This window comes from Carcharodon carcharias, chromosome 3 (genome assembly GCF_017639515.1).
Source record: "Carcharodon carcharias isolate sCarCar2 chromosome 3, sCarCar2.pri, whole genome shotgun sequence".
NCBI lineage: Eukaryota > Metazoa > Chordata > Chondrichthyes > Lamniformes > Lamnidae > Carcharodon > Carcharodon carcharias.
In genome coordinates this window covers 84088317-84113295 of record NC_054469.1, presented here as the reverse complement: position 1 = coordinate 84113295, position 24979 = coordinate 84088317, and the positions used below count along the sequence as shown (strand labels likewise).

General features: G+C 43.1%; 1 protein-coding gene across 5 annotated transcripts in view; it reads right to left on the bottom strand.

Annotated features, from left to right (window-relative positions):
- Positions 1-3061: 3061 nt before the first annotated feature.
- blvra (biliverdin reductase A) overlaps positions 3062-24979 on the bottom strand; it is a 46789-nt gene continuing 24871 nt past the window's right edge. For all 5 annotated transcript variants that reach the window (XM_041183685.1, XM_041183683.1, XM_041183684.1 and 2 more), the window contains 5 exons: positions 23336-23455; positions 21096-21193; positions 15686-15793; positions 7817-7988; positions 3062-3372 (listed from right to left, as the gene is read on the bottom strand). In XM_041183685.1, coding sequence (XP_041039619.1) covers positions 3111-3372; positions 7817-7988; positions 15686-15793; positions 21096-21193; positions 23336-23455 — 760 coding nt within the window. In that variant the 3' untranslated portion in view covers positions 3062-3110. The remainder of the gene's footprint in view (positions 3373-7816; positions 7989-15685; positions 15794-21095; positions 21194-23335; positions 23456-24979) is intronic.

Genomic DNA, 24979 nt, shown 5'->3' with positions numbered 1-24979 from the left:
TTTCAAATGTTAATCCAGCATGCATTCTCCATGGCTTGCAAGGCCACATAAGTGTACAGTGATAAGCCTGACTAATAACTGTATATTTCTATGGAAAGAACCAAATAATATCAACACACAAGTATTAAGTTTACAGAGTCTTACTAATTAGAAAGAATATTTATGCAATTTGACCTCTTGTAACTCTTTCCCCAGTTATTGCTTAATACAATGGTTGTGTACATAATAGAAAATAAATCTACATTCATTCATCTCAAGTTACAACAATTTACAACATAAGTTAGGAAAATAAAAAAGCATCATCCAGTGAAATCAGGCAGAGATGTCCTGATTGCTTTTTGATCTGTATATACCTCTTAAGACCAGTATATATATTACTTTCCATCATCAATGTAAGTGGTGAAATGGTCTGAAACAGGCAACTATATTAATCAGAATTTATAAAAACCAGGCATACATATTAATCATTTTGTAGTACAGAACTTGAGTATTGTTAAAAGAAAGAGACATGCTGCTGAAGCTTTTTGTCTTGCACACATCAGGACAGAATTCACAAGAATACCAATTGAAAAGGGATCAGCAAAATATACTGCATGAGAAGAGAGTGCTGATTGGCAAGTGGACTATGATTGGTAGAGGCATTGCCATGGATAATGTGCCGGGAAGCAGTTAATTGTCAAGCTGTTGTTTAAATTCAAACCAGGCAGATTGACTCCAATTGCCCAAAGCATCGCCTTGGGGAATGAACCACGGAATGGCTGTCCCCTAAGATTTTGTTTACTTGAAAAAGGTGCAATGCGTGGACATGCTCCTTCTGTCTGCAATGGACAGGGCCCTGTGTGTGCACATATGTAGCTTCTAACGTGTAAGTGAGCGACACTGTGAGCCCAACTGATAATCTTACATTGAATTTCAGTGTGTTCCTTAGCACAGTCAGGATTGTTTAGCAAATGTTGTCCAATCACGGGACCACATCTAATGTTGGACATTATGTTTTGAGTTTGCAAGCATGGACTGGTTGGGCACGGCCAGTATTTTGCCTGTTGTGAACAGCCAAAGGGACGGGCTGTTAGATACGATCCGCCAATCATTGGAAAGTATGGCCTACATAACTGGCATCACACTGGTACTGGAATTCATATACCACAGAACATCTTTTTGGCAACATCCTGTTAGTGGAGAACACCACTCATGTTGCTACCACATAGCAGCAGCGCGGAACAGCTAGCTTCACCTATTGCAGAAATTTTTGAGATACATTACCCTTCCAACATAATCTGAGATAAACTGGGGACTTTTCAGTACCAAAAGTGGCAGCCATAGGCCAATTCTTAAGTTTGCACAATACACAGCAAGCAATGATCTGATCAGGGTAGCCATTATCCTGCAGGATGATTTTTATGTGCCCTATTTCAGCATCACAATTGCAAGATGAGCAAATGGCTCAGACCCTATTTACAAGGTTGTCAATAAGGCGGTAGACAGTAGTAGAGAAACCGTTGGCAGATTTCTCAACTGGCACGAGGAGGAAATGGAGCTCATTTGACTGCTCCATTTCAAAGGTGAATTTGAGCACAGCATGGAGCCCATTAAGTTGTGCAAGGAAATCCTTACATGTAACTGGAGATTCGAATATAGCAAACATATCATCTATATATCGGACATATGCAAGGGGTCAGAGGGGTGTCATTCCATCAAAGACACAGTTCTTGTGGAAACCCACAAAGATGTTTGCAAGAGCTGGGCCTAGAGGGGATCCCATGACAATACCATCTATTTGGGCAAACATGGTATCGTTAAAACTGAATTCAACTGCACGAATTGCTGAGTTCATAAGTTCAATAAATACAGATGCAGACAATGGCAGTGAATTTAGATCACCATGATATAGTGATGTGATGCAAATGTCTAAGGCTTCCTTGAATAGTACATAGGTGAAAAGGCTAGCAATGTCAAACAAGCACATGGACACGGCATTGCTATCGATATGTAAGTCCTGTACGGTCTTCATACAGGAAGGTGAAGGAATCCTTCACTGTGTATGTGGAAAACTTGCTCAGAACTGTTTGTAGCAACTCACCCAACCATTTGGCCAATTCAGGTTGTACAGAACCGGTCAAAGATAATATAGGGCATAAAGGGACATCACTTCTGTGTGTCTTGGGCAACCCATACATACACAGACGCAGTGAGCCATGAGGACGAATCCTATCATATATATCACTCAGCAGCTCATTACTCTTGCACAAGTCCAAAAAGCATTTTTGTAACTTGCTTTTGAGCACAGCTGTCTGATCATGCTTAGTGGCAGGTCCAACGGATATGAATTTGGGCCCATCCTTAAGAATAGTGTGAATTTTGTTGATCTTGTCACACTTGTTAAGGATGACCATTTCAGTCCCTTTGTCGTGTTTAAAGATATGTCTGCCTGGGTCGGTCTTGAGGCCTCACAGCATTACCATGCATTCACATTGCATATGAAACTCAGCCATTGTTTAGAACCTCGGAATATACATGTGCTAGATGAGCTAGGTGTGCTTGCAAGAATTCAGCATCTTCACTGGATACTGGTTTGTAGTGGGATAGCTGGGAGTAGAGGAGTTCAAACTCAGCAAATATCTCTTCCCATTTGATATGGGATGAAAGCACCCCAAAGTTGAAGCCATGTGCAGGAAAAAAACTCCTTGCTTTCAAAGAGTACATGGTCAGTGAGGTTTACTACATATTCGGCGGTGTCATTAATTGTGTTGCCAAACTGCTTCTGCTTAAGTGAGTTCATAAGGCTTTAATGCTTTGACAGTCAGAGTTGACCTGCCTGGTTTGAATTTAAACAAAAGCTTGGCAGTTAACTGCTTCCTCGTGCATTCTCCATGACAATGCCTCTACCAATCATAGTCCACTTGCCAATTAATCAGCACTCTCTTCTCATACAGTATAAATTGTTGTTCTCTTTACAATTGGTATTCTGGTGAATTCTGTCCTGTTGAAAGCAAGATGAAAAGCTTTGACAACATGTCTCTTTTTTCAGCAATACATATTAATCCCTAAGGGCAATCCAGCAAACCAACAAAACACTAATTTTATTTGCAAAAGGAAATGTAATTATTGTGTTAATTTTGTGGAATCTGTTCACAGAAAGCTCTTATCTCATCAGCCAGACCCAGGCAGTGCAAGATGCGATTCTTTTCAGAGGGCTCGGTGAGTGTTTGTCCTGCTAGCTTCTGGGCAAATAGATTGAGGTCTTGCATGAATAGTCCAACATGACTATTAGGCACTTCTGGAATATGATCCAAAGTGTCCAATTTGAACTGGAAATTGATACTTTTTTTGCGTTTCAACCCTGGTCCTCTTTCTTCAATCCAGATTAAGGGTCTAAACAATTAATAAAGAGTAGACACTTAATTAGATATTGTAAATTGATGTTTCATATTACACAACTCCTTGATAAAATGACAGAACTGTTAATCCTGTTACAACTTGATGTCTTTGCATCAGTTGTCATTCGCTCAATATGAATCCCAGCCTCTATTACTTTTGACAGGATTCTATCACTAGAAAAGTGCAAACAAATGTCACAACTAAAGCCACTAGGAAATAGATGTATCCAAATAAATAATTTTGAATAATATTCCCATCACCATTGAAATGCTACTGACGAAGTATATTAGATTAGTTATATAAATTTTATGCTTAAAATAAAGCTAAACACAATTATAATGTAAGAAATTTCCTGGGTGGGGTGGGGTAAGTGATCTTTAATGAATGGGTTGGCATATTGACTCTAGCACTGAACTTGTGAGTCAGATACTGCTCAGTTTCATGACTCAATCTCAATCCATTACCAGTCTATACAGGACCCTGCCTAGGTTCTCTAAATGAGTTAGGAGGTTTTTCCCGGTGATGAGCATGTCACCTTGGAAGCAGATTACACCAGGGAGGCGCTGCAGTATTTTGCCCATGGCCTGCTGGAATAAGGCCGGTGATGATGCAATTCCAAATGGTAGTCGTTTGTACTGATATAGACCTCAATGTGTGCTGATGGTTGTATACTACCTGGAATCTTCACTTAGCTGCACTTGCAAAAATGCTTGTGATAGGTCAAGCTTTTGTGAATAATTCACTTCCATTCAGAGAAGTGAACAGGTCCTCAATTTTCAGTAGTGGGTACTGATGCTCTTCCAGGAAAGGATTAATGGTGATTTTATAGTTACCACATATTCTGATAGACCCGGCATCCTTCACTACTGGGACTATTGGAGCTGCTCACTCTGCATAATCAACTTTCTCAATTATCTGAAAGTTTTCAAGTCGTTCTAGTTCCTGCTCGATTTTTTGTCACATTGAGTAGGGAACTGAACGTGGTTTAAAGAACCTTGAAGAAGCTTAGGCCTTCACAGCAAGTTTGGCTTCAATGTCTTTAATAACTCCAAGACCATCTTTGAAGACATCAGTATGCTTGCCTAACAAGGACTGCAACATGGGGTTGCAATGCACTTTATTTATTTCATTCCAGTCCAGCCAAATTTCTTTTAGTCAGTCCCTGCCCATAAGCAATGGATGATTCCCTTTCACAACGATGAATAGCAACCTTGCTATTTGATCTCCATTTTTAGCTCGAACAGACATTTTTCCAAGTATATTCACAGGCTCACCAGTGTAGGTGCTAAGCTGGAGGAGGGTTTTCTCCAAGGGCATTTCTTGAAAATTTTCTCCCATGTCTCCTCTGAAGCAATAGAAACAGATGCTCCAGTGCCAACCTCCATTTCAACCATTTTACCATTTAAGGCAATGCCAAACTTTAGTCCTTCATCTAGTTTCAGATCAGATTGAACGCAATACAATTGCTCTTCCTCATTGTTGCTGTTAGTTTCATTTTCTGTCTCATCTGGACTTGCATTACTTTTGGATTTTGTTTCCAAGTAGTGCATCTATTTAAACTGCCTGTTTATTTTCAAGAGTGACTTGTCAGTGTGCTCCTCATGAGTGGAACTGCTTTATTGTGATCAGCCTTTGATCTAGATGCACACTTTATGTGTCCTTTTTTTCTATAGTAGCAACAATCTGTGGTTTTCCACTTATAGGCTTATGCATTATGCCCTATTCCATTATAGCGGTAACATGTTTGAAAGCGAGTATACTCTGACTTTACTATTTTAACTTCAGCATTGTTAGAATGCGCTTCCAAATTTTCAGCTTGTTTCTCTGCCATTTCTATGCTTTGCGCAATCTTGAACGCTTTCTTCAGTGTCAACTCTTGCTCCGCTAACAATCTACACTGAATTCTTTCTTAGTCTACAAACCAAGCGATCATGCAATGCTTCTTCCAGGTAACATTTAAAGTCACAATGTTCTGCTAATTTTCTCAACTCAGCCAGGAACTGGGAGACTAACTCACTCCCATGCTGTTCTCTTTGGTGAAACTTGAATCTCTCGGCAATAATTGCTCGCCTGGGATCAAAGTGCTTTTTCAAAATGTCCACATATCTTTAAAGCTTTCATCTGCTGGCTTGTCAGGAGAAATGAGATTTCTCAGTAAAGTGAAATTTTTCATTTCGATGACTGTAAGAAACACTGAGGCCTGCTTTTCCTCTTCAATCTCATTCACAATGAAAAACTGTTCCACTTGCTCGACATAAACTACAAAGTCCATAGTAGCTGGATCAAAAACCTCCAAAGCCCCTAATAATGGTGATCCCACCTATGTTGCCATTTGAAGTGTTTTGTCACTTCTTAACAATTAAAAATACACACACAGCTATCTGCTTCTGAACTCCAATTTCCTGTTTGAAAGACAGAAGGTTCCTTTATTCCTTATTCTCCACCAGAGGGCAATACATCCGGGACTTAGCACACTCTACTGGCAGGTTTTATATAACAATTCTTTTTAATTAAAACGTCCTTTTGCAGAAAAGCATAAACATTAAACACAAACATCATAGCCGGATTTTTGTGGAGTCGGGAAGACTCTGCGGATCTTTGAAAATGGTGAGTGGGATGCAGATGCAGAAGGCCAGCCCCCATTTCCAACAGGTCCAATTTTTGCCAGAATGAGAAAGGGGGCAATGCATGACTCACACCAGGAGGGAAACCCGAACTCAACAGGACCATTTAAACTCAGAGCGCTAAGTTCAAACTGACCCAATTTTGGCTGTTGCAAGGGCCTTAACCCTCAGTATGGGAGTCATGAATTAATAGAGCATACATAAATGTTCTTGAAATTTGGGTAATGTCTGTATAACTCTATTGATCTGAAGTTTTTTTTAAAATCCTATGGTGGAAGTTGACTTACCATTTGCTTTTTGTTCCCTCTATACAGTTTTCTCCCCTTCACTTCAGCCCACCCCAGATTATTTTGCAGTATCAAACTGAATGAGGTCAGTACTGCAGAATAAAACACTTTTTCACTCTTGCCTACACTATCTACAACAAACAGTCAAGCCGGAAAAAAGCACAGTTGAGGTGCAGATTAAATCTCCCTCTACCACTTTGTAGAGTAGGCCTCTATTATCCACCCAGCACAATGATATAACTGCTTTTAGTTTTGGCAAAATTTGATTCAAATCTAGCTTTTCTCCATATCAGGAGATACCATTCCTCTGCTCTGAGCCTTCCACTGAGAATCCGGCTAAGACTGAAATGTATGGAAGCAATTGTCCTGTGACACATTTTTAAAAGGACAAGGTATTTCAACATTCTGTTAAATTAGATTACAAAAATCCAATTGGGTATGTGAATGAGATTATCTGATTTAGTGCAAATGTCCTCATTAATCTTCTTTTATCCACAGTCCAAGACAGCATTCTTATCCAGTTTTCTTGGCTATCTTTGAAGTCAAGACTCCATGGTAAAAGGATAGCATTACAATCCATGATACAGCACAACAATCTAGATTTTAATTTCAAAATTCTCTCTCCCTCTTACGATCCATGCTATGGGCCTTCCTGTTATTGCTACCACTGACCTTTAGCAAACGAATGACAAGAACATACTCTGACAGACACTCTGGGCAGGATTTTCCCTCTGCAGGTGGGAAACAAATGTTAGGGCTATATCTGGGTCCCAAGCCTGCCCTCAGGGAATGGGAAGGTAAAACAGGGATTTTCAGGGGGCATCCAATTAATTGGCTCACCATACAATAAGGACTACAGTTGGGCTCTCAAAGCTGGAGGGCCAATCAGAAGCCTTTCAGCTGAAAAGAAGCAGGGTAAGAAAGGGAGAGTGCTCTTCAAGATGGAGGCACCTTCTTTCAAACTTTTTAGAATCTAAACTAAAAAATGGATCTTGCACACAGACCGCCACTATAAGGGGAAGGGGGAATGGGGAGGTGGGGAACCCCTCTAGTGTGCAGCCTGTGGCTGTAGTGGAAGGTCTTTAGGCTTGCCTGGAGCGCTGGCCTAATAGACTGTCACCAGTAGGCTGCCTCCAAACACCTAAACTGGGCTCCGCCACCTGCAGGAACCTGGAGACTGACTGGAAAGTCCCAGTCAGCCTCCTATAATAGGTCCTAGGTAGCTCTTAATACGCCGCGTTTGACTATCTCCCCCAACCTGATCCCACCTCTGTAATAACTGTTCAGAGGCGGAATGGAGCCAGGGAACTGGGATACAAGCCGGTGGTGCTATTTTTAGATTCTACCCGTCTCTAATCCCAACCCCAGTGGGGGCCAAAAACACGGACCTATTAGTTCCTCTTTTGCTTCCCTCTCTTCAGGAAAGTGGGCACTGTTTCAATTGTACTTTATAAATGTATCTTGATATCTCTTGTCTGGAACTAGTAGAACTGAAGGCTGTCACAAGCTAGTATCAAAATCACTAACCTGCTATTTTTAGTGTGGAAGAGCGTTGTCAACTTCCAGTACTGCTGCTCTTGTTGTTCTTTCAATGTAGCAGATTTGAAAGTGAGCTCCCCAAAGAGATCCACAAGCCATGACAGACGGGACACTCCACTAAAGGTGGGGAATCCAGTGCGTTGTCGATCTAGTGGTCCACCTAGAAAATAATAGACACATACACTTCGTTACAACAAAACTGATATGAGAAAGTTAAGTACAGACATTGTCATGATAAACTCCTCCTTGAAAGCCATGATGTGTTCTGAAGTTCTCTTGCTCTATTACCAAATGTACTTAAATTACCTACAATCCACAAAGCTGATCCTATTGACAGCTGTCTAGCAGTGTGCGTTACTCATAGGAATATCAATAATGCAAAAGTTTGTGATGAGAAGTATTTGTCTATAATATAACAGAACTGCAAGCCTGAGAAACAGCGGAAGCAACATGCTACATAGAGTTAAGCAATTTCACAACCTTTAGATCAGAACAAAGCTCTGCTTTGAACAAAGTCATGCCACATCCAGTCATAAATCGTGGTGAACAGATAAACAACTAATGGGAGGAGGAAGCTCTATGTCCATGCCCTTCCTGAATGATAGTGGAGGCCAGCACCTGAGTGGCAAAAGATGAGGTTGAAGTGTTTGCAACCATCTTCACCGTAAGTGCCAGGCAGATGATCCATCTCGGCCTCCTAAGGTCCTTAACCTCACAGATGCCAGTCATTAGTCAATTCACTTCATTCCACGTGGTATCAAAAAACAGCTGAGTGCACTGGATACACCAAAGGCTACGGGCCCCAACAGTACCTTAACTGCAGTGTTGAAGACTTGTGCTCCAGAATTAACCACACCCCTAGCTAAGCTGTTTCAGTACAGCCACAACACTGACATCTACTCAACAATGTGACAAATTGTCCAGGTATAACTTGTCTACCAAAAGCTGGACAAATCCAATGCAGCCATTTACTGCCCATCTGTCTACTCTCAATCATTAGATCATTAGCAAAGTGATGGAAAGCGTTGTTCACAATACTGTCAAGTGGCAGTTCCTAAGCAATAAGTTGCTCACTGATGCTCAGTGTGGGTTCACTAGGTGCACTTAGCTCCAGAACTCATTACACCCTTGACCAAACATGGACAAAAGAGCTAAATTTCAGACGTGACATGAGCGTTATTGTGTTTGACATCATGAGTGTGGCATAAGGAGCCTAAGTAAAATTCATGTCAATGGGAATTAGGGGAAAACTTGCCACAAGTTAGAGACATCCTAGCACAAAGCAAGATGGCTGTGGTTGCTGGAGGCCAATCATCTTAACCCCAGGACATTGCTGCAGGAATTCCTCAGGGCAATGTCCTAGGTGCAACCATTTCCAGCTGCTTCATCAATGACCTTCCCCATATCATAAGGTCAGAAGTGAGGATGTTTGCAGATGATTGCACAGTGTTCAGTTCCATTCGCAATTCCTCAGATAATAATTACTGCATGTAGCAAGACCCAAACAACATTGACACTTGGGCTGATAAGTCATAAGTGATATTATGCCATACAAATGCCGGGTAATGACCATCTCCAACAAGAGACTGTCTAACCAGCTTGCCTTGACTTTCAGTGGGATTACCATCACTGAAGCCCCCATCATCAACATCTTACGAAGCACCATTGACCAGAAACTTAACTGGATCAGTCACATAAATGCTGTGGTTACAAGTGAAGGTCAAAGGCTGGTAATTCTGCAGCAAGCAACTCATCTCCTGACTCCTCAAAGTCTTTTCACCATCTACAAGGCACAAACCACTTGCTTGGATGACTGCAGCACCAACAACAGTCAAGAAGCTCAACACCATCCAGCACAAAACAACCCGCTTGATTGACACTGCTTTCACCACCTTAAACATTCACTCTCTCTGCCACTGGCGCACCATGGCAGCACTGCAGCAACTTGCTTAGGCTTCTTTGACAGCATCTGCCCAATCTGCAATCTCTACCACCTAGAAAAATAAAGACAGCAGATGTATGGGAACACCAACAATTGTACATTTTTCTCCAGGTCTCACAGTATCTGACTTGGAACTATATCACCGTTCCTTCATTGTCACTGGGTCAAAATCCTGAAACTCTCTATCAAACAGCACTGTGGCATACCTTCACCACTCAGACTGTACAGGCTCAAGGAGGAAAGGCCTGCTTCCCTTAGCTGAGGGGTCAATTTCCCGGGGGCATAGATTTAAGGTAATTAGTAGAAGGATTAGAGGGGTCATGCGGAAAAAATTTTCACCCAAAGGATGGTGGGCATCTGGAATTCACTGCCTAAATTCATGGTTGAGACTGAAACACTCAACTCATTTAAAAGGTACTGGACCTGGACCTGAACAGCTGTAACCTGCAAGGCTACGGACTAGGTGCTGGAAAGTGGGATTAAAAATGAGCAATGAGTTTCTATTTTTTGGCTGGCGCAGACACGATGGACTGAACGGTCTCATTCTGCACTGTAACTTTTTTTGGTTCTATGGTTCACTACCACTTTCTCAAGGGCAATTAGCAATGGGCAATAAATGCTGGCCTTGCCAGAGACACCCATATCTTGTGAATGAATTTTTTAAAAATGTGATACTACACTATTAACTTTCAGAATTATGACTAACAAATGAAAGAACCACATTGGAACCCTTTTGAATAACTAAATTGACAATTTACAGAGCAGAAGTATCTGATCCCAGAGGTAGAATTTGGTCCTTCTGGGGTTAACAGGAATAAGATACTTGAAGACTACTTTTTCCACAATTGGTGTAAACTTGGGTAAGGGTTTCACAAATGTCAAAATTATCAACAAGTGATTGTGAAGCAAGCATCACCTAACCATATTCAGGATTTACAAACCAGAATACCATTGGATGATCTTGCTTTACAATGGCTGAGTGCAGTATTGAGGTGGATCTTACAGTTGAGAAGGTTAAACCAAGAACCTGTCTGTCTGCTCAGGTGGATGTAGAAATCCCATGATGTGATGTGAAGAAAATCAGGGGAGATGTTTTGGCCAACATCTACCCCACTAAACAGATCTGCTTGCCATCAGGCCTTGCTGTGAAGTGCTTTGGGGCATCCTGAGGACTGGGAAGGTGCTTGATGAATGCAAATACTTTTCTTATAGTTTGAATTTGAGTCGTGCAAAGCACAGTGAATGTGAAGAGGGATGTTCAGTCCTTTCCAATGATGAAGTAAAGCTTTATTTACAGTCACATATATATGACAGAAGACAGAGAGACTGTTATCACTTGCAATGACTGGTGCGAAAATTGTCTCATGAGAGAGAGTATTAGAGATTTATTTCACAGGATGGACCAAGTATCCTGTTCTGGTGCTCTTCAATATCGCCACTTATAAAATAGAAGAAAATGGGACATTTTGCAGGTTTTAAGCATTTGATTGAAGAATATACTCCTTTCAAAATGGTATGGTATGGTATGGAATGTGTGCTCTGCCTGAAGTCAAGTCCTTGGCTCACCGTCTGCTGATGTTTTATCCTGTGCCATTTTCTTGGCAGTTTTTGTCAGTGGCAGTTTGCATTGCCTTGCACTCCCCAGGGCAGGCCGAGGAGGCAGATGGCAAGTTTACCTCGCACTGTTGGAGTTATTCTGAACCAGATGCTAGCCATCTAGCCTAATGAGTGAACCAGCCCCCTCCAGTAATTCAACACAATTTAACATTTCATTGCTCACTTTCACATTTGCAAAAATCATTTAGAATTTTGAAAATACTTTTAAAATTTAAATTAGAAGATTCTTCTTTTAGTTCTCTTCCTGCTGCTACCAAACTTTCTCCCGCCATTTTGAAGCAGGGCTTTGATAATGCTGCAGTTCACTGAAATGCAGAACAGTCAACTTTGGACAAAATCTAGGTCGTCAGTCTGCTGCACACTTGAAACATTGTGCAAATCTGGGACAATTCTGCGCTAAATGCAGAAGCAGGTGTGAAAAAGATGTTTTACCCACTGGCAGCAATGGGAGGTTTTTGCACCATATCACTCCTTGCTGGTGCATCCCGCCTCATTAATAATGCCTTCACAGGAAACACGCCGAATCGCTGGTGGGCAGGCTCAGTTTTGCCTGCCACGTCGTGACCTCAGCGATGTCCTCTGCCCCCGCTCTGGCCATTGGAGGTCCACCAAAATCACCCAAAGCCCAGCCTGGAAGGCAGTGGCAGTGGTGGCAAGCACCACTGGAGCACAGAGGAGGTCAGCCATCCAGTGCAGGAAGAGGATGGATGCCCTCATCCATTCCGCCAGGGTAAGTCAACCACCTCATTACTCTCAAGACACATTCCCAAACCCATCACACATCGACACACCTCAAGGGACAATGCCTATAACTCTTACAAACACCATCACATCTCCATCAGGCTCACATCCTCTGGAGCCCAAGTCCTCATCCTTTCCACGGCTCTGCTCACCACACAAACATTCCACACAGTGCCATGTGTCCTGCTCACACTCTCCATCTGCTTTCATGCAGGAGAAGCTGACTCACAACAAGCAGGAGAGGTCCCAGATCAGGAGTGGAGTGGCCGACATGAGGCCCCTCATTTGCTCTGAGGAGCATGCCATCGTTTTGACTGGTGAGGACTGGCGTGTCCATGGCGATGCTGAGGTCAGCGGCGAACACCTACATGAGGATCCTGCACCACATCATCCCTCTCTCAACATAATTGTGTGTGCTCTCTCTCCTGCTTTTGACTCTGCTGCCATGCACTAATCATCTCTACTTTGCTTCACAGGGAGTTCTGCCAAGCGACCGACACGCTCAGCCAGGCAGTCCCTCAACTCCATCCATGTCCTCACCTTCAGCCAAGAGGACACCTCCTCGTTGAAGAGCTGGAAATAAGCAGCCTGGAAGACCTGTCACAGCGCTTACCCACACCCTCCATCAACGCAGAGATACAACCCTTGATGGGACCTAGATCTAGAGCAGGCTCGGGTTCAGAATCTGTGGTCACCGCACGGACACGTCTGCAGCAGGAGGCAGGTTCAGCCGAGCTCCCAGGCACTCGGAGAGGCCTCTGTGAGGTCCGAGTCAGATGAGGAGCCTCTAGATTTGGCCTTCCAACTCATCCTGGAGAATCAGCAGAAGGCGGAGGAACATCACACAGAGCTGTTGGACACAGTTGCATGCGAGTCGGAGGAGTGCATCTGCCTGCTCTCTGACAAAGTGATGTCCACATGCGTGCACACGGAGGTCTCCATGGGAAGGATGGCGGACACCATGGAGACCTTGGTCTAGCAGAACGTGGAGATGCATACAGACATGCACTCCAATCCGTAGCCTTGGGTGAGTTCCTGTAGTGGCAATGCGAGGGGGAAATGGGGCACCTCGACGTCCTCTGAGGTGCTTCTTCTCCTCATGGAGTCAGGCTGGGACCCTCAGACAATTGAAGGGAGGAGCAGCGGCAGCTGGACATCCCTGGGTCATCCACTCAGGAATCTCAGAGACTGTCCGCTCCCTCTGAGTCTCCTTTGCCTGTGACCCCCTCAACCTCATCCTCTGTCTGAGGGAGCTGCAGGCCCACAGGAGGACAGCCAAAGCAAGCAGGGACCCTAAAAGTCTTGGTTCTTCAAAGGATCCATGCCAAAGTCATCAGAGGCAACAAGGTCAACCATTGCACAGGCTGTCTCCACCCCTGCTGCGGATGTCAGGGCAGCACCTAGAAGAAGTGGGAGGCCTGGAAAAGGTAAAAAAATTCTGATCACATGTGAGCTCATGGGTGAGCACATTTTGTGACTTTATATGAAAATATATTCACTCGCACTGAATAATGTGTAATGTAGTCTTTCAGATTCACTGATAGGCGTCACGATTCTTCTCCCTGCTTCCACCCCCACCCCCACCTCCCCCCGCCACCCCACTAGCTGTTCAGCTACATGTAGCCAGACCATGAATGATTCTGAAGGGAGGGTTGTGTGCAGCAGGGCCTTTCGGAGGCTTTTCGTGGAAGCACTGTCCCATGCAGAGCCTTCACCATCACACTCATCTGATTGTCCCCAGCATTTTCAATGCTGCCTGCTGGGGTTCTCTTTCAGTTGTCCATCTGAGCTGACCGGCATCTCCACCCACCCACTGAGCACACTCCCATGCAGCACCTGTGCCCGTCCAACACGAGGCTCTGCCCACTTTTGATTTGCACATCATGGTTGTGATGAGGTTCTTAATTAGCTCCCCTATCTTTTCCCCTCTCCCAGTCACCCATGTCCTTTCCCCCATCACTGTGGACGCCCCTAGCATCACCTTCCACCTCCCCATCATCACCTTCCAAAAAGAAATCTTATCATTCCAGGATGTCCAGGTGAATGTGCACATTCCCTACCTCCTGGAGAATGCCTACCCCCATACATATTGGCTTCCCCAACCACCACCTTCCCACACCCAGGGTCCGTGTTTGCCTCCCTGTTCTCGCTAAGCAAGCTTGCTGCCCCTTCTACCGTTACCAACACTCCCTCACCCTCCCACCTTACGGGCTCCCCCATGCCCCCTCTCACAGTCACCATTGCTTCCTATCTGAGAGCTGCTTCGCGCAGAGCCATGTCCATGAGAATCCACCTAGCATGCAATGCACGTGTTACTCCAAGGTCTGGTAGCTGTAGGGCTCCAGCATCTTCTTCTCCTCGGGTGTCCACGATCTGAGCAAGGCCCTAAGTAAGTCCTGACTTCTGCACATCAGACTTGTCCAGATGTGTTCTGGGCTGCAGTGTTTTCCCACCAGTGTTACAGTAAATCAGGCATGGGGGGACAATTCCGATTGGGCCCTACTTTGTATCCCATTAGCAGGATTCAAATCGGGTTCAGGCCAGCTTCCAGCAGGATTTGTGATCCGCCCTGGCGGATACCATCGGATGATCCTGCTGTGATTTCATGGAAGCAGGAATCCGATTTCTGCCCTTCATGCCGAATTCTCCTGCCCCACCTACTATGATGCCCACCACCAACAGGACTGGACAATACCACCATAGTCTCACACCAAAACAAACAGGATAATCATTAGTAAGTTGGGAGCACTGCCAGTTGGGAATGCTGAGCTCCACAACCAAGCTATTCTCCTGTCGAGTAAGGCTCCTTTCAAAATTCAGTTAAGTGGCAACTTATCTTCCAGGGGACCATCTATTTAAAAAGAAAAACTTGGCTTGGCCATCCTAAAGCGTTTTACGGCCAATTAATTACTTTTTGAAGTGTAGTCACTTTGCAATGTAGGAATTCACATTAACTGGTGCAGCCTTTGATTTTGGGAGCTTTCACTGATATTATGAAGACTGGGTGGGGTCCAGCATCAATAGTACTCTGCTATTTTCTTGCCCTCCTCGGCCAGACAAACAAGCAAAAGAAAACTACAAGGTCAGGATATAGAATAGGTAGGAAATGAGCAGCTTCAAGTGAAAGGGAAAGGGAGGGTCAGGAGCAAGCGCAGGGAGCGGCTCAGTAAGACTCCCTTTCCGATACCGGGTCCCTTGGTCAGACACTGAGTGCCTTTTAATGTGTGATCCCCATTGAAGCCCACGAGCAACCCTGACAAGGTTTGCTTTTCAGGTTTCCCTCATGGGAATACCAGCGGTGGTGCGATGTGGCCCTTCATGGTCTGAATGGGCAGCAAGGTGGGAAGGCTGTTCATGAGCTTCCCTGGCCGATTAAATGTCAACCCCGTTACATAACTCACCTCAGGGATGGCATTAAATTCTGCCCCCAATCTCTATCTATTGTTATATTGACCACTGAATAATATACAAGGGGTATGGAATGAGTTTTCACTTTTAAATACTATTCTGTTCATTTATTCTGTATTTCAGCTTCAGGTGTTTTGTTATATGACTACCTGTGAAATGCAGAGTGCCCTCCATCAGTTCTTTTCCGCTCACTTGCCGTTTCAACTGTTTGTATTCTGCTGACAGTAGTTCTATGTGTTCCACATGCAGAATTTTTCCTGCATTTTAGAAAAAATATATACACAGCATATATTATATTACCATATATGCAACTTACACTACATATATAAACAGCACAGGCTATATGAACGTATAAACAAAATACAATGTTACATTCTATAATGTATTAAAAATATTAATTCTGTTTGCACTTGCTGACAATTTTTTCCACTATAAATATCCCTACGTCCACATTCATAATGACCACTTCATGACACTTACCACAGTATATTTATATCCTTTTGCCACTGGTGGCGCTGTAGTGCCTCAGTTTATGCTTCATGGGTTCTTACCCTTAATTGCAAAGAAACTCTTATTGCTTTCAACTAACTTGAACTTTTCTACATTCACTACGTTTTGTGTGTTTTACTATTTAACTGTAGCGATAACTAGTTAATCCCCATATTATTAAATGCATTGGCATTGTGGTATTGTCGTTGGAATAGTAATCTAGAGACCCAGGCTAATGCTCTGGGGACCAGGGTTCGTATCCCGTCAAGGCAGATGCTGTGATATCAGTTCAATGAACGTTTGGAATTAAAAGTCTAATGATGACCATGAAGCCATTGTCAATTGACGTAAAAATTTAGGAAAAGAAATCTGTTGTCCTTACTTGGTCTGGCCTACATACTCTTAAATTACCTTTGAAATGGCCTAGCAAGCCACTCTGTTGTATCAAACCGCTACAAAGTCTCAAGAAAGGAAAGAAACTGGACAGAACTAGGCACTGAAAATGATAAAGACAAACTTAGCCCTGTCGACCCTGCAAAGTCCCCCTTACTAACATCTAGGGGCTATTATCAAAATTGGGAGAGCTGTCTCAAAGACTAGTCAAGCAACAGCCCAACATGGTCATCCTCATGGAATCATATCTAACAGATAATGTCCCAGATACCACCATGACCACCCCTGGGTACGTCTTGTCCTACCGGCAGAACAGACACAACAGAGGAAGTGGCACAGTGGTATACATTTGGACGGAGTTGCCCTGGGAGTCCTCAACATCAATTCCGAACCCCATGAAATCTCATGGCATTAGGTCAAAAATGGGCAAGGAAACCTTCGCTGATTACCACATACCACCCTCCCTCAGCTGATGAATCAGTGCTCCTCCATGTTGAACACCACCTGGAGGAAACACTGAGGGTGGCAGAGGCACAGAATGTATTCTGGGTGGGGGACTTCAAGGTACATCATCAAGAGTGGCTCGGTACTGACCGAGCTGGCTGAGTCCTAAATGACATAGCTGGTAGACTGGGTCTGCGGCAGGTGGTGGGAGAACCAACGAGAGAGAAAAACATACTTGACCTCATCCTCACAAACCTGCCTGCCGCAGATGCATCTGTCCATGACAGTATTGGTAGGAGTGACCACCGCACAGCAGTTGTGGAGACAAAGTCCCGTCTTCACATTGAGGAAACCCTCCACTGTGTTGTGTGGCACTACCACCGTGCTAAATGGGATAGATTTCAAACAGATCTAGCAACTCAAGACTGGGCATCCATGAGTGGCTGTGCACCATCAGCAGCAGCAGAACTGTACTCAAATACAATCTGTAACCTCAAAGCTCAGCATATCCCACACTATTACCATTAAGCCAGGGGATCAACGCTGCTTCAATGAAGAATGCAGGAGGGCATGCCAGGAGCAGCACCAAGCATACCTAAAAATGAAGTGTCAACCTGGTGAAGCTATAACACAGGACTATGTGTGTATCAAACAGCATAAGTAGCAAGTGATAGACAGAGCTAACAAACGGATCAGGTCTTAGCTCTGCAGTCCTGCCAAATCCAGTCGTGAATGGTGGTGGACAATTAAACAACTCACTGGAGGAGGAGGGTCCACAAACATATCCATCCTCAACATCAGTACAGAAGATAAGGCTGAAGCATTTGCTACAATCTTCAGCCAGAAGTGCCGAGTGGATGATCCATCTCGGCCTCCTGCAGAGGTCCCCAGCATCACAGATGCCAGTCTTCAGCCAATTCAATTCATTCCACGTGATATCAAGAAATGGCTGAAGGCACCGGATACTGCAAAGGCTAAAGACCCTGACAATATTCCGGCAATTGTACTGATGACATGTGCTCCAGAACTTGCTGCCTCCATAGCCAAGCTGTTCCAGTACAGCTACAACACTGGCATCTACTTGGCTATGTGGAAACTTGCCCAGGTATGTCCTGTCCACAAAAAGCAGGACAAATCCAACCCAGCCAATTACTGCCCATCAGTCTACTCTTGCTTGAAGAGGTCATCAATAGTGCTATTAAGAGGCACTTGCTTAGCAACAACCTGCTCACTGACGTCCAGTTTGGGTTCTGCAAGGGCCACTTAGCTCCTGACCTCATTACAGCCTTGGTTCCATAAGACCATAAGACATAGGAGCAGAAATTAGGCCATTCGGCCCACTGAGTCAGCTCTGCCACTCAATCATGGCTGATAAGTTTCTCAACCCCATTCTCCCGCCTTCTCCCCATAACATTTGATCTCCTTACCAATCAAGAACCTATCTATCTCGTTCATAAATACACTCAATGACCTGGCCTCCACAGCCTTCTGTGGCAATGAATTCCATAGATTCACCACTCTCTGGCTAAAGAAGTTTCTCCTCATCTCTGTTCTAAAAGGTCTTCCCTTTACTCTGAGGCTGTGCCCTCGGGTCCTAATCTCTCCTACTAATGGAAACATCTTCCCCATGTCCACACTATCCAGGCCTTTCAGTATTCTATAAGTTTCAATCAGATCCTCCCCTCATCCTTTTAAACTCCATCGAGTATAGACCCAGAGTCCTCAGATGGTCCTCATATGTTAAGCCTTTCATTCCTGGGATCGTTCTCGTGAGCCTCCCCTGGAACCTCTCCAGGGCCAGCACATCCTTCCTGAGATACGGGGCCCAAAATTACTCACAATATTCTAAATGTGGTCTGACCAGAGCCTTATAAAACTTCAGCAGCACATCTCTGCTTTTATATTCTAGTCCTCTCAAAATAAATACCAACATTGCATTTGCCTTCCTAACTACCAACTCAACCTGCAAGTTAACCTTAAGAGAATCCTGGACTAGGACTCCCAAGTCCCTGTGCACTCCATATTTCTGAATTCTCTCCCCATTTAGAAAATAATCTATGCCTCTATTCTTCCCACCAAAGTGCACGACTTCACACTTCCCCACGTTGTAGTCCATCTGCCACTTCTTTGCCCATTCTCCTAACCTGTCCAAATCCTTCTGCAGCCTCCCTGCCTCCTCAATACTACCTGTCCCCCCATCTATCTTTGTATTATCTGCAAACTTAGCCAGGATGCCCTCAGTTCCTTCATCTAGATCATTAATGTATAAAGTGAAAAGTTGTGGTCCCAACACTGACCCCTGCAGAACTCCACTAGTCACCGGCTGCCATCCTGAGAAGGACCTCCTTATCCCCACTCTCTGCCTCCTGCCAGATGGCCAATCTTCTATCCTTGCTAGTACCTTGCCTCTAACACCAAGGGCTTTTATCTTACCGAGCAGCCTCCTGTGCGACACCTTGTCAAAGGCCTTCTGGAAGTCCAAGTAGATAACATCCATTGGCTCTCCTTTGTCTAACCTACTCGTTACCTCCTCAAAGAATTCTAACAGATTTGTCAGGCATGACCTCCCCTTGATGAAACCATGCTGACTTTGCCCTATTTTATCATGCACTTGCAAGTATTCTGAAATCTCATCTTTAATAACGGACTCTAAAATCTTACCAACGACCGAGTTCAGGCTAATTGGCCTGTAACTTCCCGTCTTTTGCCTCACTCCCTTCTTAAACGGGGGTTACATTAGCGATTTTCCAGTCCTCTGGGGCCCTCCCTGACTCCAGTGATTCCTGAAAAATCACCACTAATGCCTCCACTATCTCTTCAGCTATCTCCTTCAGAACTCTGGGGTGTAATCCATCTAGTCCAGGTGATTTATCCACTTTCAGACCTTTCAGTGTTCCTAGCACCTTCTCCTTGGTAATGGTCACCATACTCAACTCTGCCTCTCGACTCTCTTGAAGTTTGGGGATGTTCCTTGTGTCTTCCACCTATTCAGTTCCTCTGTCATTTCTTGGTTCCCCATTAACTTTGCCCTTACACCTTTGGAACAGTGGTGTTCTGTGCCGGCCAGCACATGCGCAGAATTCCCGAGGCCTGCGGGAACTGTAGCTCCCCCGAACTGCGACTCATGAACTCAAGAAATATTGGAGTTTGTTACATTAGTCTACTGTTTGACTGAGCAACTGCAAAATTACTGAGCTCCATGAGGCAACATTTAAATTATGGTGAAAGATTGACATTTTCAAATGGAAAAAACCCAAATATATTCAGTTAAATTTTAAAGCATATTTTTAATCCTTGGATTTAGGCTTAATGAATCTTAACTAAATCTACATCCATCAAATTAACAATAAAGTATACCAAACCCATGACCTCTACCACCTAGAACGACAAGGGCAGCAGATGCATGGGAACACCACCACCAGTAAGTTCCCATCCAAGTCACTCATCATCCTGACTTGGACCTATATCAGTGTTCCTTCACTGTTGCTGGTTGAAAATCCCTGAACTGCCTTCCTAACAGCAGTGGGTGTACCGACGCCATATGGACTGCAGCAGTTCAAGAAGCTGGCCCACCAACACCTTCTCAAGGGCAATTAGGGATGGGCAGTAAGTGCTGGCCTAGCCAGTGATGCCCACATCCATGAACGAATAAACAAAAATACAAGGAAAATGTCCTACTAAAAGACATTTTTATAATTGCAATGTAGACAATTCCCCTTGTTTGTGTTACTTGTCAGTAAACTCTGATATAACTTTTGAATAATCAATTAGAGCTCATCAGTAATCAATGACACCAAAAAAGTCTTTGGTCAGGATGAATAAAGATGGTATTCTTGAAATTCTCACACAGAGCTACTGTGTACAACTGGGGGTAACATGGAAATGGAAGGAAATCCTTAGCAATAAACTATTCCCTCTGCTGTTTCCAATTTTATTTTGAAACAAATGAAAAGAAAAAGATGTTCACAGAAATGAAATAAAAACAGAGGAGCAAAGAGAAATATTTATTCCCTGACATACTGTTTAAATGGTACCAATACAAACATCACATTATAGTTCTTAAGGAATTTATAAAGATCTATACTCAAAGGATCCATTGGTACGGCAGGTGCATGAATGACCCTGATTTAGATCGCAAACTCACAATTTTCAATCATTAGCGCTGACACATTTTCAGCACTTAATCTAGTCATTGTCAAGTACTGTTTTACTACAACTATTTCATCTAATTACCTTTGGAATCAGCAAGATCCCATAGTTCACGGGCTGCAGCCACTGAGAGTGCCATTGGATATTCCACACAGACATGCTTCCCTGCATCCAGAAACTTCCTTTTGAAACAAGAAAACAGAAGACGAACAAAATTCCATGATTATTTTGGGAACAAACTGAACCTAGCTCAGAAAATGCACTTCTTTGCATAAGAATGATATTATTTTCCCCCTTCTTCCTCTTTCTATTCTTTCTAGTCCATAAATCAATTAGCATGGAGCTACCACTGGAAGACAGAATGAGAACAACAGGGAGGATACTGAAGAAACTGAGGACCTCCAGCAGTTTAGGATCATCTACCTTTTGTCACTCTTGTGCTCATAATGCTCTTTTATACATACTAGGAGATCTACAGTGGCTGCAATTTGGGAGGTGATAAGCTGCTGAGGCTCATTAAAGAGCTCTTGAGATATCGATGATTGACAATCTCTGGAAGCTCAGGTTTGAGGGGTTGGAGGGAATGGTAGAGAGATTAAAATACCCATTGACATCTTCTATCTTCTGAGTGCCCCAGGACCCCTCACAGACCTTGCACTCACAGAGCACCCATGCAGAAGCCAGGCAGCTGTATTGCTACAGGTACCCATTCCATTTGGATGACTACGCATACCAAGAGAGGAGAGTGAAGTGGGACTTCAGGATCACCTCTTCCATCTCATTGTAACACTTACACCTTCACTGTGCCCAATTATTCAGTGCACCATAAGCATAAACAGATGCCTTTTTAAAGGTCATAATTTTCACCCTTTGCCTTGTTGACTTCCTATGCCAGGAACCAACTTAGTGACAATGCTAATACTATACCATCCCTGTCCAATAGGAAATCCGGAAAAGTAGGCTGGGAAGGATTACCCTTCAGTTTTCCTCCATTGTTTGTCCTCCAAATGGTAATTCCCAGATGCCTGTGATTGGGAATGAACCACATGTTGGCAGCAAAGCCACATTTTATCATTGAACATTACTCCATTAAAGCATGTTTATAGAAATCTTACCAGCAAAATACTACAAAATAAAACAATAACCTGAGATAAAAATAAATCTGCCGGAATCAGAAAAGTTAAATGAAAACAGTAAGTGATGGTAAAGCACAGTCAATCATTATCTGAGAGAGAGTTCACCATAACTGGCAGAGCTCTAAAATATTAGCAATGAGGATATCAGGTGAAAAGACTAATTTTAAAAATGGAGGTGCATAAGGGACTAAGAATTTGTGGTGGAAGCTGGTTATGCCAGAAATCCATCTCAATTCATATGGCTCATTAAATTCCAGTGGAGGGGCTGTGGATGGATCTCCCAGGAGCATACCAGGTCAGCAACTGCAGGAACTCTACCATTTACATCCTCCAAAGTCCCCAGAACTCACACCTGATGCAGAAGAGAGCTGGATGATTCCTATTGAGGGCCTTAAAAAGACTTGTGACATTTGAAAGCAGAGAAGCTGAACAACAAGAGCTCATCCAAAGCTTCACTGGGCTCTGTCTCCCCTTCAGAATAGCAATAGCACTACGCTGATATTTCAGCTGTCTGTTTGAGATAGGTGCAAATGATAGGTTTGCCCCAACCAAGAAAATGACCCAGGGATTTGGGATAGAGCCTTCGTATGGGTTAAAGTGGGCAATGTTTGTATTGCATTTGTCCTAGTGAAGAAGAAACATGCCCCACAACCCACCATCACCACCACCGCTATCACTCCACCCAAGAAGTCTTAGGGACAATGGCTGTTATTTTGTGAAATTACTACAAATGAACTCTTGACCTCTACCTTGTCCCTCTACCTCAGCTTTATTATACAAGTCTTTCCCAGCCCTTTGTAACTGTGCCAGTTATGATGGGAAATACCACCTGAAATATTAACCTTTCCTTCTCTTTCAGATATTGAATCACCTGCTATACATTTCCTGTTTTTATGGAAAAGCTGATTAGTAGGTTTAATTCTGGTTGTTTTTGATTTAGCCACTCCAAGTAGAAGTTGATGAATGTGTAGAATCAGAGGGTCTGGAAAGATCTAATGAAGAACTGAATCGATATTTGAAAGAACAAGTGATTGAAAGGTTTTAGTTTTTGGGATTAGCCAGATTAACTTTTCCAATCCTATACATTCTTATCTTCCTGTTCAAACTTGTGCAGGCCACTGAAATGCATGCTTGCACAATTGGCTCATGACTGATATGCATGTTCAAGAGCTGCATTGTTCTTGATACCTCACATACTCCTCATGAAACTGGTTCTCCAAACTGATGATGGCAGCGTGTATTTCATCACTTCGTAGGGCTTCCTCCAGCATGATCTGTTTCAGCAGCTCTATGTTGCCTAATGTCCGCCTGCAAATTTGAAGAGCACAGCGACATGTTTAAAAATGCTGATAAAACAGCAGCATTATGAAGGAGTACTTCATCATCGCACTGACTTTATGGCTCATTAGATTGTTAGGGGTGAACACTAAGGCAGAATCATAGAGCTGTCAATAAAAAGCATATTTCAGTCTTTGCCCTTTCCCAGGATACAGCATTACAATTTAAAGTTCTCATTTCTGTCTAAGAGAAAAAGATTAAGGTGGCAATGCCCAACAGCTGTTGTAGAATTAAATGTTCAAAATGATGAGGTCCCTATGTGTTAATTGTATATCAATTGGGTGTTAATTAGAAAACTCAAGTGTGCTCACATATTTAAAGAAGGTGAGAGAGGGAAATCATGGAATTATAGACCAGTTAGCCTCACATCTGTTATCAGAAAATGACTAGAGTCTATAATTAAGGAGAGGGCGACCTTGAACATTTTCAGCTGATCAGAGAGAAACTGCATGGATTTGTAAATGGTTGTTTATGCCTGATGACCCTGACTGAATGAAGAGCTGACTGAAATAGTGGATAGCAGAATGTCTTCAGATAATAAAAGCAAAATACTGCAGATGCTGGAAATCTGAAATAAAAACATCAAGTCCTGGAAGAACTCAGAAGGTCTGGCTGTATCTGTGGAGAAAAGGACAGAGTTCACATTTTGAGTCAAATTTAACCCTTCTTTGGAACTATCTATGGATGTATTTTTTATATTGACTTCCAGAAGGCATTTGATAAAGTCCCTCATAACAAATTGTTAATTAAAGTTGAAGCTGATGGAATTGAAGGCAAATTATTGACCTGCTTAGGAAACTGATTCAGTAGCAGGAGAGAAAGAGTAGGAATAATGGGTTGGTATTCTAATTGGCAGGATGTGGCTGGTATGTCCCAGAAGCATCTACGCTGGGCCCTTGACTATTGTTAGATGATGGGATAAAAAGCCTCATATTTAACTTTGCCAATGACACAAAGATAGGTGGCACTGTTAGAAGTGTAGACAGAAGCATAAAATGATAAAAGGGTTAAGTGAATGGGAAAATCTGCACCAAGTGGATTTCAATGTAGATAAATGTAATGTAATTCCCCACATTTACAATGATGTAATTCATTTGACAATTATAGATCCTTTCTGTAAATATTAATATCATCTGTAATCTGTTGCAGTCCTCTTCAGTTTTGAATATTCCCCCCAACCCCATCAATTTAATGTCATCTACAAATTTAGATTTTTTTAATTCCAAAGTTTAAATTGTTAATATAAATAATGCACAGTGATCCCACCATTTATCCTTGTATAATACCATATGCCACCTTTTGTCACTTTGAATAACTACTCTCTCCTCCTACTCTCTCTACTTTGTTTTAAAGCCAGCTAGCTATCCATTCTGCCACTTGCCACTGATCCCATATTCTCTGACCTTATTGATTAGTCTATTATGGGACACTTTATCAAAGGCTTTTTGAAAATCTAAATATATTACATTGACTACATTACCCTTGTCCAATTTT